General features: G+C 34.0%; 1 protein-coding gene across 2 annotated transcripts in view; it reads right to left on the bottom strand.

Moving 5' to 3' along the window:
- LOC132753798 (rab-like protein 2A) overlaps positions 1 to 20,465 on the bottom strand; it is a 95,878-nt gene that overhangs the window by 13,359 nt on the left and 62,054 nt on the right. Inside the window, exons 6-8 of one of the 2 annotated variants that reach the window (XM_060744324.1) lie at positions 12,054 to 12,151; positions 6,494 to 6,577; positions 5,556 to 5,590 (exon numbers count right to left, since the gene is read on the bottom strand). In XM_060744324.1, coding sequence (XP_060600307.1) covers positions 5,582 to 5,590; positions 6,494 to 6,577; positions 12,054 to 12,151 — 191 coding nt within the window. In that variant the 3' untranslated portion in view covers positions 5,556 to 5,581. The remainder of the gene's footprint in view (positions 1 to 5,555; positions 5,591 to 6,493; positions 6,578 to 12,053; positions 12,152 to 20,465) is intronic. The other variant, XM_060744323.1, reaches the window with a different exon arrangement.

The following is a 20,465-nucleotide window of genomic DNA, read 5'->3' as shown; positions in this document are numbered from 1 at the left end:
AACATATATTTGAAGTATGAAGTTGATCCCTTAAGAAATAAATAAGTAACAGTAAAAAATAATATTTTTTAAGGAAAAGTCAAAGTTCAAGGGGGCATAAATCTGAAAATATTGGTGCTAGAGTTATGAACCTTGTCACATAAAATGTGGTTGATGATAAGGAACATATATTTGAAGTATGAAGTTGATCCCTTAAGAAATAAAGAAGTTACAGTAAAAAGTAATATTTTTATGGAAAATTCTAAAGTTCAAGGGGAGATAAATCTGTAAATATCAAAGCTAGAGTTATGAACTTGTCACATAAGATGTGGACGATGATAAGGAACATATATTTGAAGTATGAAATTGATCCCTGAAGAAATGACAGAGTTATAGTGAAAAATATTTTAATGCACCAAAACTTTAATCTGAAATCTGGATGCGGACGCCGACAGGTTTCATTAAATATTTATAAATATATCAATCTATCGTGGAATTGAAAGAAAAGAAAAAACATTTCAAAACACATACTACGCCTAACCGTGTGTGTGTTTATTATTATGTACATTTTAAAATTCGTTTTCAAAATTCATGCAGTGTATTTCTCACAAACTACGAATAACAATGCAAGAAATTAGCAAAAATTATTGTTTTGTTATAACATTTGGTGTCCTGTTATAATTTCTGAAAAGTTACTAACTGGCTAATTACCTGAGCTATCTTTTGCTTCTATTGCTTTTTGGCAAATAGTACTGTTATAGTGAATTAGTATTTTGTATGGAAGTTAAAATAATACACCATGTACTTTGTTTTACATTTTGCTACTATTATGATAAAAATATATCACATTCAGCGTAAATTTCTTCAGGTGATAACCCTCCAACATGCTATAAAACCATTATTTAATTGTTATAAATCTCATGTCTTCCCTTTCTAAAGAAGTTAAAAATATTTGTTTCTGAGGCAATAATTTAATTACACAAAACCAGTGGGGCATGGATTAAATTACTGATATATTTGCCACTAAAAGCTCATTAAAACAACAAAGAAGAAGTGGAGCAGTTCCACATAGTGTGTATGTAAAGCATTTCAAACTAAAAGTACAACTACAATCTCAAACTAAGATGTGGTACAGCTTTCTGTGCTTTTCTTACTTTAAACATATTTCCCATGCTTACTATTATTAAACACATGACTGCTAAACAAACTAGAACTATCACTAAATGTGATTAATACCCCAACAAGACTGCTTCGGAAATGAGGATGTTACTAGTAACAGAATACCTTGTAAAACAAGCAATTATCATAGTATTGCAAGCAATCCATAAGTCCCCTACCGGTAAGAGCCCAAGCAACATTCTGAAGGGCCATTGGCCATTCACTTATGTTCCTATTTTAAGTAAATTTGTTGAAAAAGTTCTTTAAAAGTGATCACAGGAAACAGTTTTTATGTACAGACAGACGGACTGATGGACACTCTAAAGTTATTTTTTTAAACATCCCTGTTATCAAAATATAACATATTAAAAATCCTATCATGATTGAAGAAGTTGGAGTAAAAATTACCAATTTCTCAAAAAAAAAATCTAAGTTCAAAAGGGGCATAATTCTGGAAATAGTCTTGCTAGAGTATTGAACACTCACAAATGTTGAGTGATAATAAGAAACATTTATATGAAGTTTGAAGTAGATACATTCAGAAAAAGAAGTTATTAAAAAAAACAATGTTTTTTCATGAAAATTTTAAGTTCAAGGGAGGTAATTCTGATAAATTTTGTGCTAGAGTTGTAAACCTTGTCACATATGATGTGGTTGATTACAAGCAACTTATATTTAAAGTTTGAAGAAAATACCTTAAGAAATAAAGAACTTATAGTGAAAAAACTTAAAAACTAGAATCAGAAATCTTGAAATTGAGTCTATTTGTTGCCATAGCAACCAGAATTTTCAACATAGGAAGATAAGAAAAGGATGTGCATAATTTCCATACTGCCATATACCCATATGTCAAGTTTCATAAACATATTTTCAGTACTTTTTGTGTTATCACTGGATCCAGGTTATGTGTAAAATTTGCCATATTTTCAGTCTATTTGTTGCCATAGCAACCAGAATTTTCAACATAGGAAGAAAAGAAAATGATGTGCATAATCTCCATACCGCCATCTATCCATATATCAAGTTTCATACAAATATTTTCAGTACTTTTTGCGTTATTGCGGGATCCAGGTTATGTGTAAAATTTGCCCTATTTTCAGTCTATTTGTTGCCATAGCAACCAGAATTTTCAACATAGGAAGAAAAGAAAAAGACGTGCATAATCTCCATACTGCCATCTATCCATATATCAAGTTTCATTAAAATATTTTCAGTACTTTTTGTGTTATCGCGGGATCCAGTTTTGTGGACGGACGGACAGACGGACGGAGGGTAAACCTAAAGTCCCCTCCGGTAAACCGGTAGGGGACTAATAATTGAAATATAGAGTTATGGTTGTGGGCAATTAAAGATAGTTGTGGTTCTTATATGTTCCATTTCCTTTCAATGTGGTTGGCCATTGATGAAGTTTAATTGAATTACTCTGTAATAAGTCCAGAAAGACAAAGAAAAGGAACAAAGGGCAATAACTCTATAAATACTGAAGATAGAGTTATAGTTCTTGTGCACTGCACTTCCTCTTATTGTGCTTGACCATTGTATGAAGTTGTTTTGAATTCCAACCAGTACATTTTAAGTTATGCTCCTGACAAGGAAAAGTATCAAAGGGCAGTAACTCTGTATTTTGTCAAAAAGGAGTTATGGCTCTTGTGCACTGCACTTCCTTTTAATATCCTTGACAACTGTATGAAGTTGTATTGAATTCCAAACAGTAGTTTTAAATTTATGCTCTGGACAAGGAAAAGTAACAAAGGGCAATAACTCTGTAATTAGTCAAGATGGAGTTATGGTTCTTGTGCACTTCACTTTCTCTCAATGTGCTTGACCATTGTATGAAGTTATATTGAATTCCAACCATTAGTCTTCCAAGTTATGGTCCGGACAAATAGGCAATGGAAAAGTAACAAAGGGCAATAACTATGTAATTACTTTAGATAGAGTTATGGTTCTTGTGCACTGCACTTCCCCTTATTGTGTTTGACAATTGTATGAAGTTGTTTTGAATTCCAACCAGTAGTTTTCAAGTTATGCCCCGGACAAGGAAAAGTAACAAAGGGCAATAACTCTGTAATTAGTCAAGATAGAGTTATGGTTCTTATGCACTGCACTTCCTCTCAATGTGCTTGACCATTGTATGTAGTTATATTGGATTCCAACCATTAGTCTTCAAGCTATGGTCCGGACAAAAAAATCAATGGAAAAGTAACAAAGGGCAATAACTCTGTAATTACTTTAGATAGAGTTATGGTTCTTGTGCAATGCACTTCCCCTTATTGTGTTTGACAATTGTATGAAGTTGTTTTGAATTCCAACCAGTTGTTTTCAAGTTATGCCCCGGACAAAGAAAAGTAACAAAGGGCAATAACTCTGTAATTAGTCAAGATAGAGTTATGGTTCTTATGCACTGCACTTCCTCTCAATGTGCTTGACCATTGTATGTATTTATATTGAATTCAAACTATTAGTCTTCAAGTTATGGTCCAGACAAAAAAAAAAGCAATGGAAAAGCAACAAAGGGCAATAACTCTGTAATTACTTTAGAAAGAGTTATGGTTCTTGTGCATTGCACTTCCCCTTATTGTGTTTGACAATTGTATGAAGTTGTTTTGAATTCCAACCAGTAGTTTTCAAGTTATGCCCCGGACAAGGAAAAGTAACAGTTGTTTTCAAGTTATGCCCCGGACAAGGAAAAGTAACAAAGGGCAATAACTCTGTAATTAGTCAAGATAGAGTTATGGTTCTTGTGCAATGCACTTCCTCTCAATGTGCTTGACCATTGTATGTAGTTATATTGAATTCAAACTATTAGTCTTCAAGTTATGGTCCGGACAAAAAAAAAGCAATGGAAAAGCAACAAAGGGCAATAACTCTGTAATTACTTAAGATAGAGTTATGGTTCTTGTGCACTGCACTTCCACTTATTGTGTTTGACAATTGTATGAAGTTGTTTTGAATTCCAACCAGTAGTTTTCAAGTTATGCCCCGGACAAGGAAAAGTAACAAAGGGCAATAACTCTGTAATTACTTTAGATAGAGTTATGGTTCTTGTGCAATGCACTTCCCCTTATTGTGTTTGACAATTGTATGAAGTTGTTTTGAATTCCAACCAGTTGTTTTCAAGTTATGCCCGGGACAAGGAAAAGTAACAAAGGGCAATAACTCTGTAATTAGTCAAGATAGAGTTATGGTTCTTATGCACTGCACTTCCTCTCAATGTGCTTGACCATTGTATGTAGTTATATTGAATTCAAACTATTAGTCTTCAAGTTATGGTCCAGACAAAAAAAAAGCAATGGAAAAGCAACAAAGGGCAATAACTCTGTAATTACTTTAGATAGAGTTATGGTTCTTGTGCATTGTACTTCCCCTTATTGTGTTTGACAATTGTATGAAGTTGTTTTGAATTCCAACCAGTAGTTTTCAAGTTATGCCCCGGACAAGGAAAAGTAACAGTAGTTTTCAAGTTATGCCCCGGACAAGGAAAAGTAACAAAGGGCAATAACTCTGTAATTAGTCAAGATAGAGTTATGGTTCTTGTGCAATGCACTTCCTCTCAATGTGCTTGACCATTGTATGTAGTTATATTGAATTCAAACTATTAGTCTTCAAGTTATGGTCCGGACAAAAAAAAAAAGCAATGGAAAAGCAACAAAGGGCAATAACTCTGTAATTACTAAAGATAGAGTTATGGTTCTTGTGCACTGCACTTCCACTTATTGTGTTTGACAATTGTATGAAGTTGTTTTGAATTCCAACCAGTAGTTTTCAAGTTATGCCCCGGACAAGGAAAAGTAACAAAGGGCAATAACTCTGTAATTAGTCAAGATAGAGTTATGGTTCTTGTGCACTGCACTTCCTCTCAGTGTGCTTGACCATTGTATGTAGTTATATTGAATTCCAACCATTAGTCTTCAAGTTATGCTCCGGATAAGGAAATTGCAACGGACGTCTGGACCGACCGACCGCCTGACCGACCACCAGGTGACTCCTATATACCCCCCCAAACTTGTTTTTGGGGGTATAAAAAGAAGCCAAACAATATGCACACCATTTACACTGCTGTGTAATTAATAAGCCTTTGCCACCAGTATAGAGCAAGGTCAGTCAGCATTACCATACAGTCTGACCAGGCTCTAATCTGTTGGCTGACCAACTTTAAATTTTCATCTTGATATTGCCAAAATTCACAGTGGCCAGTTCCAAGACTGGAAGTTTGTTACGTCCATATAAGTAATTCAGCAGTGTAAGGGTTAAGTCAGTGTCAGATCTATAATATGTGTATGTGTTATTTATATATTTACTAGAAATAATTGTTCCAGCACTTTTTCATACTACCAAGTGCACATGATAAAATATTTCCCCTTTTATTTAAATTATGCATAAAACCTGCCCTGAATCCTTGCAAGTGTAAGCCATACCTTTAGCTTTTCTGGTCATTCTTTAACTAAAACATCTGAAGAAACTTCTAAGCTACATTTTCTTATCATAATCATAAGAAACATTTCTATTTTAACTAATGAATGTTCTTTCTTAAAAAAAAACAACAACTAGAAATGTGTCACATAGGACACCTATGCCCCCACATTCCACTGTTTTGTCAGCCTACTGACATATAGCAGGACAGTATGATAGATGGACAAAGGAAATTCTACATGATTTCCCCTACCCAAAAAAGGTTGGTGAAAAAAAATGACTTCCACTTTTCCCTATGTTGACATCTTGATTTTTTCAAATATTGAGCTGCAAGAATTCCAAATCTCTACTGTATATATTTAAGTATACTTTAAAGAAAATAATAACAATCAAACCCTAAGAGGCACAACTACACATGCTTACCAACATTCCTGTAAAATTTCATGATTCTAGGTAAAATACTGTTTGAGTTACACACAACACAAGGTGAAAATTGCAAATATTACTAAGTCAGGGCAATAGCTTTACAAATACTGAATTAATTCACATGTCAAACCACAGGTGCACAACTTCACTCGCTGGTTAACATGCCTGTAAAGTTTGTTGACTCCAGCTCAAACAGATTTTGAGGTACATGTGACACAACATTCTGGAACAGAGGCATGCACAGATAGACAAGGGCAAATCTAAATGCTTCCCCTAGAGTAGGGGGACATAAAAAATAATAGTTCATACAGTCTATGGTCAAGAATTATGATTCAATTATAGAATACCAGTCTTGAATTCTATCATTGGTTGATTTGAATCTGTAATTAGAGAGAACCAATCAGAGACTAGAATTATTGACTAGTCTCCAAATACAAGTTTCATTCAGTAGTCCTGATATAATATTGAAACATTATTATTATTATGTTAAATTTTATAGAAAGATAAACATTTTTACCTCTAATTCTCTCATGATTTCATCCATAAAGTCTGTACTGTTGTTTTTGTAGCCTACAGCTGCTTTTATTGCATTTTTAAACATCTGAAAGATAAAAGTAATTATGCAAATTTGACATCAAGCAAGAAAGACATTAAAACTAGCTTCATAATTTTTAGGCTTTTATATTCACACTCTTGCAATATAATTTTTTTTTCATCATCTCTAAAATTATCATACAAAACTGCCTATAAGACTTTCTCAACAGCAATTAATCTACAAATCTGAATAAATATACAAGCAACTGAAGTCAAGTTGCCTTGGTTAATATTCTTTATTAAACTTAAATTGCTTTTGGTATACACATTTCATGGTCTAATGTAATAAAACAAATTGGCTGTCATTAAGGAGGCCTACATGATTAATAAATTTTATGCATATATTATTTGGTAAGATTTATGATAACTTTGTCATACAATTGCAGCACACAACCTTTACGGACACAATTACTTTGTGACTAGTCATGACCAGTAGATAACACCTATTGATTTTTTGGTCACTAGATCAAAAGTCAGTAAAAATAACCTGGCCACATAACTAGTTGGCTGCTGATAGGGGGCATACATGTTTTTCAAACATATGTTGTTTCGTATTTATTTCAAATTTCAAATATATGTTCCTTATCATCAACCACATCTTATGTGACAAGGTTCATAACTCTAGAAACCAATGAAAATATGCAGTTTGAGGGGTTGTCAAGTCATTGATCAGAAATGGTTTTTACCTACAAGGTCAACATGACCTTGACCTTTGTCCCCAAAATCAATAGGGGGTCATCTAAAGGCCAATGCACCTGTGAAGTTTGAAGGTCAAAGGCCAATGAGTTATTGAGTTATAAATTGGAAACCATTTTGACATTCAAGGTCAATTTGACCTTGACCTTTGACCTTAAGACCCCAAAAGCAACAGGTGTCATCTCTGAACAATCGCCATACCAAGTTTAAGTTCCTAAGCGTAGCCGTTCTTTAGTTTTTGATTGAAAAACCATTTGGTCAAAGGACCGATCGAAAAACCATTTGGTCAAAGGACTGATCGACAGACCCACAGACAAATGCAAAGCAATATACTCCAACTTCTTTGAAGGGGAGCATAATAAAACAAGAGGGCCATGATGGCCCTGAGGTCGCTCACCTGTATATAGCTCCGCCACACCCATAAGAAGATGTTTCATGCTAAACATCTAAGCTCTAGCTCATTGGGCTTTTTAAAAGAAGATTTTTTAAAGTTTTTACTATACACATATAGTTAAAAACAATGTCACCCCTGGGGCGGGGCCAGTTTTGACCCCAGGGCTTTTATTTGAACAAACTTTGTAGACACTTACTAGAAGATGTTTCATGCTTAATATCTAAACTCTAGCTATTTGGGTTTTTTTAAAGAAGATTTTAAGTTTTTGCTATACACATATAAGGAAAATCAATGACCCCCGGGGCGGGGCCAATTTTGACCCCAAGGCTTTTATTTGAACAAACTTTGTAGACACTTACTAGAAGATGTTTCATGCTTAATATCTAAACTCTAGCTATTTGGGTTTATTCAAAGAAGATTTTAAGTTTTTGCTATACACATATAAGGAAAATCAATGACCCCCGGGCGGGGCCAATTTTGACCCCAGGTCTTTTATTTGAACAAACTTTGTAGACACTCACTAGAAGATGTTTGATGCTAAATATCTTAGCTCTAGCTCTTTGAGTTCTTTAAAAGAAGATTTTTTAAGTTTTAACTATATGCATATAGGGAAAATCAATGACCCCCTGGGGCGGGGCCAATTTTGACCCCAGGGCTTTTATTTGAACAAACTTGGTAGACACCTATTAGAACATGTTTGATGCTAAATATCTTAGCTCTAGCTCTTTGAGTTCTTTAAAAGAAGATTTTTTAAGTTTTTACTATATGCATATAGGGAAAATCAATGACCCCCTGGGGCGGGGCCAATTTTGACCCCAGGGCTTTTATTTGAACAAACTTGGTAGACACCTATTAGAACATGTTTGATGCTAAATATCTTAGCTCTAGCTCTTTGAGTTCTTTAAAAGAAGATTATTTAAGTTTTTACTATATGCATATAGGGAAAATCAATGACCCCCTGGGGCGGGGCCAATTTTGACCCCAGGGCTTTTATTTGAACAAACTTGGTAGACACTCATTAGAACATGTTTCATGCTAAATATCTTAGCTCTAGCTCTTTGGGTTCTTTAAAAGAAGATATTTAAAGTTTTTCTTTCGGTTTCCATGGCAACCAGAGTTCTGCATGGAATTAAATTCTTTGAACAATTTTTAAAGGTGACCACCAAAGGAACATTCCTGTGAAGTTTGGATGAAATTAGCCTAGTGGTTTATGAGGAGATGTCATTTAAAGTAAAAGTTTACGGACGACGGACGGACGACGGACGAAAAGCGATCACAAAAGCTCACCCTGTCACTTTGTGACAGGTGAGCTAAAAACCAATAGGGCCATGATGGCCCTTATATCGCTCACCTGAATATAAATATTCTCCGCGACAAGAATCAAGTAATATTGTAAACTATTAATAAAAACAGAAATAAAATCTTTCTATTTTAGTATCTGAAATAGTACATGTGTAAAAACTTTACTGGTTGCCATTGCTAAGGGAAAACTAGAACCGTGTCCAAAGGACACGGATGCCCCCACTGTGCAAATTTCTATATGGTATATAGTGAAAAAATCAACAAAGGGCCATAATTCTGTTAAATTTGGTTGCAGCAAAAATTCCTTCCTTTACTACCATCTACACATTAAGGTTGTTCATCCCTGGAAGTTTAGGCAAAATCTGCCATCTGGTTTAAGAGGAGTTGCGTTCACAAAATTTCTACATAGTATATAGTTAAAATATCAACAAAGGGCCATAATTCTGTTAAATTTGGTCGCAGCGAAAATTCCTTCCTTTACTACCATCTACACATTAAGGTTGTTCATCCCTGGAAGTTTAAGCAAAATCTGCCATCCAGTTTAAGAGGTTCACAAGATTTCGGGACGTACGGACAGACGTACGGACGGACGGACAAGTGCAACGCTATATGCTCCCCACTTTGTGGGGGCATAAAAACATTTCTATAAGATGTCACTGTTTGCTATACAAAATAAATGATTTCCTTGGAAGTCAGTGCCTGCTGTGAAATTCAATGGTAGATTCGATCTTTGCTATGGAAAGTTTAAGTTTGCTAGTAGCTCTGAAAATTTACAGTTTGCTATGAAACGTCAATGGCTGCTAAAAAGTCACTGGTTGCTATGGAAGCTAAGTTTTAGCTCTTGTAGATTTAGAGAAGATGCTTTTAAAAATTTTTTACTACACTAAAAGGTGATATACAAGCACCTAATCAGTTGAATAAACACTGACCAGCCAATAAACAACTTGACACTGATAAGATTAGATTCTACCCAGGCACATGATATTAAAACTTGCCCCTTCCAGTGATTTTTATCTAATCATCATCCAGAGATTTTCAAAGTTTTGCTCTATTTATCTGTATATTTTAACATTTTGCATAATATTTATTAAGTAAAATCATTAAGTGGTTTTATCAAGTGATCAATAAGGCAGATTCCAAATATGGAGAATTAAGCTCCGTCTATTGGAATGGTCAATTCTCACATGGTAAAAAATTAGAACACCTTAAATAATCTGTAAACAAGCAAATTCGGGAAATTTTTTAATGAATGGCTGAAGAAGGTTGGTTTTAGCTAAGTGTGGCTCATTTGCTGTGCATGTTATTTACCAGTTAACATATTTCAGGAAACAATTCTAGGCTACAGAAAGTCAAACCAATTTTACAGACTGACATCTATCATATTTCTGTTTCATGCACGTTTGAAGGGGGCAGCATACAGTATCTCTATATATTATACAGCCCGTTGTACACAGTTACATTAGTAAGGTTTCAAGAACATTTTTAAATGCTTAAAAAATGTGTCCAATGTTTATATATCAATGCTTATAAATATTGTCCAATGTTTATATCAATGCTTATAAATAATCAGATGAAGCACAAAATGGTGCTTTTCCGAAATATAGCTCAATTTCTACAAAATGACTAGTCTCAATAATTCGACTGCAAGACTGACCAATTATTTACAAACTAATTCTAAACAGATGTCTGTCTTCATGAAGGGTGGTTGTAGTATATTACAAAATGTCCTGGCCAACAATTTGATGGGCTACAAAATGACCAATATAGCTGAACCAAAAAAAATGTTTGAAACTGTATATTTTTGTAATCCAGTGGTTGCATGTTCACCATCAGTAACTGCGTAAACGTAATATTGCTTTTTCCCATCCTGTAAAGATTAAAATATTAATACGTTCGCCATGACCTGTCTATGTTCTAACACCTTGTGACCTACAAATAATACATGTTAGGTTATTCTACCTGTTCAGTAAAATGTAATCATCCTTTTATAGTTTAGGTGAAATGGATAAAAATAATGTAACAAAATAAACAAAGGGCAATAACTCAAAAATCATGGAGTACCAGTTTTTGTGCACTGCACTTCATCTCAAAGAAAGAGAACTATCATCCTATGAAGATTTCATGTCCAAAGCTTTTATAGTTTAGGAGAAATGGCCCGGACAAAAATGAAATATGAAAATTAACAAAGGGCAATAACTAAAAAATAGAAGAGCAGAGTACCAGTTTTTGTGCACTGCACTTTTTTACAGTAACATTTATCATCCTATGAAGTTTCAAGTCTATAGCTTTTATAGTTTAGGAGAAATGGCCCAGACAAAATTAAAGTATGAAAATTAACAAAGGGTAAAAACTCAATTAAGACGTGCAGAGTAACGATTCTTGTGCACTGCACTTTGGGTTATTGAAGGAATCATGCATACCAAGTTTGGAGTCAATCCGACTTATAGTGACTGAGTAGTATGCTCCGGATAAGCCTTAGGGGACGCGACCGACACTGACAACGATGCCGCCGACAAATGTAACCCCTATATGTCAACGCTTTTCAAGGCGACACAATAATTTAATCTGAAATCTGTAAGCTGATGCCAGGGTGAGCAGGACAGCTCTCAACCCATATACATGTACTTTGTATAGTCAAGCTAAAAAGTAGGAATGGCAACGAATACCAAAACTACTACTCGAGTACTCGGTCATTTTTCCAATCCAGTACTCGGTTACTCAGATGATTTCCAATGACCTTCAAAGTTGTATTACCCAATACTAAATGTGCTAGTGACATTGATTTGATCTAAAATGTTTTAAATCTTGTTATTTATGCAATACAATATACATACATTAAAAAAAATCTCTTGTATTGTTAAATACATAAATTTCGTACTCGGATGTTGCATAACTTGTCTATAATGATATAACATTTTTTTTTTTCTTTTAGATTTTTTTTAATATATAGTATGTTATTTCATAAATAACAAGGTTAAACATATTTTAGGTCAAATCAATTTTGTTAATTGATATTCGGATGTTCGATCGAGTACTCGGTTACCCGGTTACTCATTGCCATCCCTACTAAAAAGTAAAAAGAATACCTTACCTTAACTACATTAGTACCATCCGATGCAGACACAAAGTAAAATGGCATTTTATGCTTCTTGGCAAACCCAAAACTTTTCTTTGTTACATTTAAATCAACTGAAAACAAGAAAAGTATATCATTCAGCCCTAAATCTGCTTTCTAGACATCAAGATACTTGGATTTTTGTTATACTATAAAATGGGTATATTTTGCAGACATGAGCTAATTATTTTATGTGACATATTCCTGAAGACAAAGACTTACTAAAATGGTAACATTCACATGAACTTGTTCATCTTTCAATCTGGACAAAACCATTCTTGATTTTTTGTGTGGAATATTTTAAATAATATTTATTAAGTAGTGAACAGTGCAAACCAAGATCAGATGGCATGGTTGTACAGGCCTACTTTGGTCTGCACTGATGGAATGGGTACAATCTGTTGCTGAATATAACCAGACGAAAACTTCATCAGATCTAATCAGTTTATACAAATAACAAATCCATGCATGGTATTAGTTTCAATACAGTTAACTTATTTAACATCTATTTTAGTAATTACAACTTTTATATATCAATCAAATGTTACATGTAAGTTTTACCACAGATTGTTTCTTTGTTCTACTTTGAAGAGTATTCAAATAGGCTAGAACTACTGTCAACAGAATTGTAACTGAGGGGCCAGGTTCAAGCCCCAGAAGAGGCAACTTTTTTTTCTTTCTTTTTTTTTTCTTTGAACATTATTTGTGTCTCTCAGATCACTCTTGAGAAGAAAAAAGTGTTTCATTTTAATTATGAAATTATTATTGGTATTTATTGGCTAATTGTGCCCAATTTATTATCAAATATGGTACCTAAAATTTTCAAAGTCTAATAAAATAAAAACTAGACGGTAAAAATATTTTATATTTGACAAGCACAACCAATATACTTTTAAGAAAATTTATGCAAACTTTGAAAACAGCCTCTGATTTGAGTAAATTTAACGGATATTTTGAATAAGGCCCACCAAGTAGAACAAGAGCTGTCGGTAGGACAGCACGCTCGACTATTCTAAGTGCTTGATTATTATAAGTAAAAGAGCCTTGATAATGTTAAATTTTTTAAGTTCACAAAAGGGCTAATTTTTTTTTATAAATTCATGTTATAGGCCTTAGGGAGAGTCTAATTATACAGTATTGGCTTGACAATTCGGAAGGTAATGTCACAAGGGTGTTTTATTGAGTATAATAATACTAATTACCTATGAATACATAAATTTGACAGAAAAGGTACAAAGGCTTGTTATTAAGATGTTTTATCAAGTAAATCACTGCTTTATTATTATGAATGCATAAAATTGTCCCAAAAAAGGGAATCCGGACAATTCCCCTCCCGGACGATCCCCCTCCCAGTAAATTTGAATGTTTTTTCACAACCCGGACATTTCCCCTCCCGTTATTTTTTTACGGCGGACAATTCCCCTCCCGTTTTTTTATCAACCCGGACAATTCCCCTCCCGTTCTTTTAACAACCCGGACAATTCCCCTCCCGCTGTTGAATATATATATTATATAATATTATTTATTTGAAAGGTAGTTTTAATCGGCTTTAAATACATTTTGCTTGTCTCTAGTGCGGACGAGCGAATGGTATATCCCCAGTTTTCATTCATGAATATAAACAAAACAAAACCAGTTTTTTAAAATAATCTTTATTTCGTCAATACATTTTTGCAGCGGCAAAACAATAAAAGAACAATTGATGAGAACAAAAAAGCAATTAAGCTATAGATTCTTGCAAAGAATATATTATGCACATGTTATAGTAAATTGAACTGTCATCATCGTCATTATGATTAGAAAATCTCATTCACCATGAAGTCAAGTCCTAACACAAAATATCAGTGATCATTTTGATTTTATAACACATTTGTAGGAGTTCTACTTCATTTCACAAGTCTTACACATTTTCCTATGGCATGTAGGAATTCCTGGGTTGATTTCGTTCCCGACTGAATTTCCTCGCACAGTTTCTTGAGTTTTCTCTGATGAGAGACTGTTTCTTTTCTCCTACGTTTCCTCACATTTTCTCCTACACTGTCTCTATACACCTCTGTCTCTACTAATGAATTGTCTTTCTGGAGGCAATTTATAACTGTCCACAATGATGGATTACTGTGTCCTACAAGGTGTCTAAAACCATTTACGTTCAAGTCTGTCACCGCAGCACCCTTGCATTTTTGGGCGTACCTCTGGGAACACTCCCATCGTATAGTAGATTTTGTTGTTCTCTTCTTGGTATAAACGTATCCATCATGACAAAGTTTTTTGGTACAGTTTCTTGTTGTAATAATTTCCATTTTGGAAGTGATTTGAAGAAAGATTTGACAATATTATAAATGTTTTCAGTTTAACAGTTTGTTGTTAAGAGTAAAAACTGTCATCTTTAATAATAAATAGACTAATTATAAAATAGTAAATACTTTTTGTACACTAATTACAAAACAATTATTGTGATCTGCTTTAACGATAATTAATAATTGTCAATAATTGGTTTTGCAATTAAGGACACATTTAATTAAGTGCGGCATTGATTAAAGATTTTTTTATTGACAGTTTGTTTATCTTAAGCAGCGGCGGCAATGATTAAAGGCGGTATAATGTCACCTTTGTGAAATAATGATTGTTAAAAGTTCCGATCTTTAACAGTTTGTTGTTAAGAGTAAAGACTGTCATCTTTAATAAGAATGTTTATAGATTTTTTTTATTCGCATAGGCGGCTATGATTAAGGGATGTATAATGTCACGTTCCGCTCTGTGAAAAAACGGGAGGGGAATTGTCCGCTCTGCTAAAATAACGGGAGGGGAATTGTCCGCCCTGTAAAATTAACGGGAGGGGAAAAGTCCGCCCTATTAAAATAACGAGAGGGGAAATGTCCGGGTTGTGAAAATAATATGGAAGGGGAATCGTCCGGGAGGGGGATTGTCCGGGATTCCCAAAAAAAGCACAAACCCTTCAGTAGTTACTGAGTTAACAGCTTACAAGCAAAACTTTACCATGAACAGCTTACAAGCAAAACTTTACCATGAATTTCTAAGTTGAAAAAGGGGAGAAAAATCAGCCTAAATGCAAGATAGAATTAAGGATATTTGTCAGTGACCTACAATTATGACCCTAAATGCATATGTGAAGTTTTAAAGATCCTGTATGTTTTGTGATTGATATTGTTACTGTATGCATCATACACTTGCAAAATGTTATATATGTATATAATTATGCAAATAAAACAATTTTCAAACATCCAAGAATATGTAAAATGTGTACTGCAAATATTTGTGCACATTATATTTAATCAATAATTTACATGCATTCATTTCTTATTGGAAAATTTGACTTGGAATTTATAGAAAATAAATTTCTAATTACCTCCCTTTATTTACGCAAAATGTTAAATTGGTTAATATCTTTAAAGATAATGCTTATTTGAACTTACAAGACTGACAAATCTTACTTTGAGCGTCATATTTATGAAATAAAACCATGAAAAAAATGTGTTACAGGATCTTTAAATAAATATCTTTAATAGTTATTGAGATATGTAAAACTTGCATGTAAACATTAACCTAGAGACTAAGTAGAAAAGGGGATATGAATCAGCCTCAATGCAAGATAGAGTTATGGAACTTGGTCAGTGACATACAATTATGACCCTCCAATTATGACCCTAAGTGCATGTGTAAAGTTTCAAGTAAATATCTTTGAAGACCTTTAACCTTTAACCAAAATTTCTAAGTTTCAAAGCGGCAAATTATTCTGCAAATATTGCAGGCAGAGTTATGCAATTTTGCAAACTGATGTACATTGTTCCTATAAAAAGTACTTTAAATTTCAATTGAATATCTCAAGCAATGATTGAGATATTTGACTTTACAAAAAAACTTTAACCAAAATTTTTAAGTTCAAAAGGGGCATAATTCTGTCAATATTGTAGGCAGAGTTATCCAACTTGTCAATCTGATGTACCTTGTTACTATAAATAAGTATTGTAAGTTTCAATTGAATATCTCAAGCAATAATTGAGATATTTGACTTTACAAAAAACTTTAACCAAAATTTCTAAGTAAAAAAGGGGCATAATTCTGTCAATATTGTAGGCAGAGTTATCCAACTTGTCAACCTGATGTACCTTGTTACTATAAATAAGTATTGTAAGTTTCAATTGAATATCTCAAGCAATAATTGAGATATTTGACTTTACAAAAAACTTTAACCAACGCAGACGCGGACGCTGACGCCGACGCCGGGGCGACTACAATAGCTCTCATATTCTTCGAATAGTCGAGCTAAAAACAAGATTGCATTTGTGAAAAATGCTATGCCACCACATTAATACAACACTAAATAGAAATGTAGGAACAGAATTTTTTTGTTTCTATACAATTGAAGATTAATTGCCATAATGCATAGATCACTGACCTATCTAATTCTTATTATCAGATTAGTGGTTAAATCTATTGTTATTCAAATAAAAGATCAGAGTAGGAATCTATCAATGCAGTTGAGTCTAGTGAATTTGGTGGTGAAGGTCATATTTCACATGGCCAAAATTTCATGACTGTACATCAAAGGACAACAAAGTAAGACACTTTGTCAAAATCTAGGCCAGCTGATATCATAGTTCACTTTACAATATTCTAAATCTGTGCACATAGTCCAAATTTCATAGCTGTACATCAAAGGACAATAAAGTAGGTCACATCATCAAAATCTAGGTCACCTGATATTAAAGTCTAAATTAAAAAATAAAACTGTGCACATAGTCCAAATTTCATGGCTGTACTTCAAAGGACAAGAAAGTAGGTCACTGTCCTTCCCCTTGGGCAAGGCAAAATTTTAACCCAAGAGTTTAATTCAAACAATCTTAATACAGGTCCACCAAACAGCATTTCATGTCAAATATCTAAGCTGTAGCTAAATTCTCCAATTCAGAAAACATTTGTTTTAGTTTCTGTTTTTACTATGTGTACATAATGAAAATCAATGCCTCCTGGCAGGGCCAATTTTGACACCAGGGGCAAAATTTGAACAACTTTGGTAGAGGATCTATGGATGATATTATAAAGCAAACATCAAAGCTCTGAGCCTTGTACCTTAAGACAAGAAGATTTTCTAATTTTTTTTACTGTATGAATATAGTGAAAATCAATGACCCCTGGGAGGTGCTAATTTTGACACCAGGGCTATAATTTGAACAATCTTGGTAGAGGTTCACTACACAAAGTCTCATGCCAAATATATAGGCCTCTAGCCTTTGTCAATTCAGAGAAGAAGATTTTTCAAGTTTTTACTATATACATGTAAGGAAAACTATCGCCTCTGGGGCAGGGCAATATTAACACTAGGGGCATAGTTTAAACAACTTTGGTAGAGAACCAATAGATGATAATATATACAAATATCAAAGCTATAAGCCCTTCAGACAAGAAGATTTTATTTTTTTTACTATATGTACATAGTGACTGAAAATCAATGACCAATGCCAATTTTGACCCCAGGGCTATAATTTAAACAATCTTGCTAGAGGTTCACTACACAATGTTTCATGCAAAATATCTAATCTCTAGCCTTTTCAATTTAGAGAAGATTTTTTCCGATTTCTTTTAAGTTTTTACTATATCCATAAAAGGAAAACCTATGACCCCCGGGCAGGGATAATTTTGCCACTAGAGGCAAAATTTGAACAACTTTGGTAGAGTACCTATAGATGATATCATATATCAAATATCAAAGCTCTAAGCCTTGTACCTTTAGATAAGAAGGTATTTTAAGTTTTTACTATATGTATATAAAGTGAAAATCAATGACCCCGGGGGCGGGGCCAATTTTCACCCCAGGGTTATGCCACAGCAGATGCTGCGGTTGCATAACAAGAGCACCACTAGGCCGAGCATTATATGCCTGAAAGTGTTTTTTGGGTTTTTTTTTTAGTAAGGATGCAGCATTTGTAAGACATGGGAATTAAATAAAGTATTACCTCCTTCAAATAGCAATCCTCCTATGAAGTTTTAATATTGTGGGCCAAATGGAACTTAAGTTATGCTCCGGAAACTGTTTTCAGTTTTTTGGTAATAGTGACCTTGAACTTTGATGTTGCGACCCCAAAAATAGGGGTGTTCTACTCGATATAGACAATCATCCTATGAAGTTTGAACACTGTGGGCCAAATGGAACTTAAGTTAGGGTATGAAAACTGTTTTCAGTTTTAAAGTAATAATGACCTTGACCTTTGACCTTGTGACCCCAAAATCAATAGGGGTCTTCTACCCAATATGGACAATCATCCTATGAAGTTTGAACACTGTGGGCCAAATGGAACTTAAGGCATGTTCTGGAAACTGTTTTCAGTTTTAAGGTAATAGTGACCTTGACCTTTGACCTTGTGACCTCAAAATCAATAGGGGTCTTCTACCCAATATGGACAATCATCCTATGAAGTTTTAATATTGTGGGCCAAATGGAACTTAAGTTATGCTCCGGAAACTGTTTTCAGTTTTAAGGTGATAGTGACCTTGACCTTTGACCTTGTGACCCCAAAATTAACAGGGGTCTTCTTCCCAATATGGACAATCATACTATGAAGTTTGAACACTGTGGGCCAAATGGAACTTAAGTTATGCTCCGGAAGCTGTTTTCAGTTTTATGGTAATAGTGACCTTGACCTTTGACCTTGTGACCCCAAAATCAATAGGGGTCTTCTACCCAATATGGACAATCATCCTATGAAGTTTGAATATGGTGTGCCAAATGGAACTTAAGTTATGCTCCGGAAACCAAATTGCTAACGGACGGACGGACATATCCACAAAATGGTACTTATGTGACTTTTCCTTTGATCGTTTTGGCCATTTTTAGTCACACAAGGCTTAAAAAAAGACACACAAGTAAAAACGGAATGAATAGGATCAAAGAGAATATACTGTTATCCATTGTTCTCCGAGTCACACAAGTACCTCTGGGTTCGTACGGACGGACGTTCCAACATTTTGGGTTTAGGGGCTATTTTCTTTGTTTTTTTCTTAAGGGCTACTAGCCCATAAACCCTTTGATCACGGAATGAACCTATTGTTCTCTTTTGTTTTCTTTACTGTTATACAGCCCCTAAAACCAAAATTATTGCTCGGACAGACAGATGGACGGACGCCAGGGGGTATAACATAATATGCCCGAAATTTTTTCGGGCATATAAAAATAAATTAATGAAATATTTAAGAAAAAGTTTTACAGCAGCATCTATTTGCAGTCATTTACTAAAATAAACACACGTACAAGTATCATTCTTTAAATAGATAACACTGTTACAATTCACGTTACCTGAACTACGGTTGTTATTAAAGCTGTCCTGGTAAACGTCAGTCTTTATTGACTTTTACATATTTCACTTATTTCACGAGTTATTTTCTTTTTTTTTCGTTAACATAAACGGCAAATCAACAATATTATCATAACAAACAAATCGGTTACAACACCTCTTATTTTGTATCAATTAACCTTAATTGCCTTTGTCACGATCACGAGGTGTTCAAAACATGTGTTGCAGACTGTCATTTATTTAGGACATGTCAACTTGTCTTTTTGTGTTCGACCAAAAAGGTGCGATTTTCACTATATTTCTGCCGAAGGGACCAGAGATCAGGTTCGAGAGATCGGTGTTCGAGCGATCGGAGGTAGAACAATATATATTATATAGGAATTTTGCCGGGACTGGGCCATGAGTTCGACCGAAGGGAGGTATTGGAGCAATCCGAGTTCGAGTGAACAAAGTTTAACTGTACTTAAAACGGGTGGGGTAGGGTAACATTTATATACATATTTCAAACATTTTGAGTAGAAACAATAAAAATAGGAAAACATTTTTTCATAATGATTATAAAATAGAATATTTAGAGTTTCTAATTTGCGAAAAAGAGCCCTTCTAATAGTCAATTTTTACTTAAAAAAATCTCCATAACTCATAAACCATGATACTGTAAACTTTGTTTAAATTTTGCATTCTTGTGTCTTTTAATCTATATAACTGACCTATGTTGTCAATTTTATAGTTCCTTATAGTGCCCATTAGGGGGCTCATACCTTAATATGATAAAATAAAAACTTGGAAAGGAACTGCTACTCAATTCAAACTTAAGTCTTTCGTTTGTCTAATTTTATGCTGATTTTTGGGGAGGCTATGCCTCCCCAATGTTAATACTATCCGTCAAATCTTACTGCCGCGGTAATCAGGTCAAAAAATAGTACTTTGATTTTTTTTGAGCTGACTCATCACTCATCACAGACATTTACAATATGAAAATATTTTCATTCTTTTATTTCATATTTGCAATTTGTAAAGATAATAATTCTCTGAAAAATTCTTGATTTTTGTTTGTTATTTTTTCAAAATCACTACT

This window comes from Ruditapes philippinarum, unplaced genomic scaffold, assembly GCF_026571515.1.
Source record: "Ruditapes philippinarum isolate M1 unplaced genomic scaffold, ASM2657151v2 ctg126_1_1_1_1, whole genome shotgun sequence".
Classification (NCBI taxonomy): domain Eukaryota; kingdom Metazoa; phylum Mollusca; class Bivalvia; order Venerida; family Veneridae; genus Ruditapes; species Ruditapes philippinarum.
The sequence above is the reverse complement of the archived record's forward strand: the minus strand, read 5'-3'. Positions and strand labels throughout refer to the sequence as shown.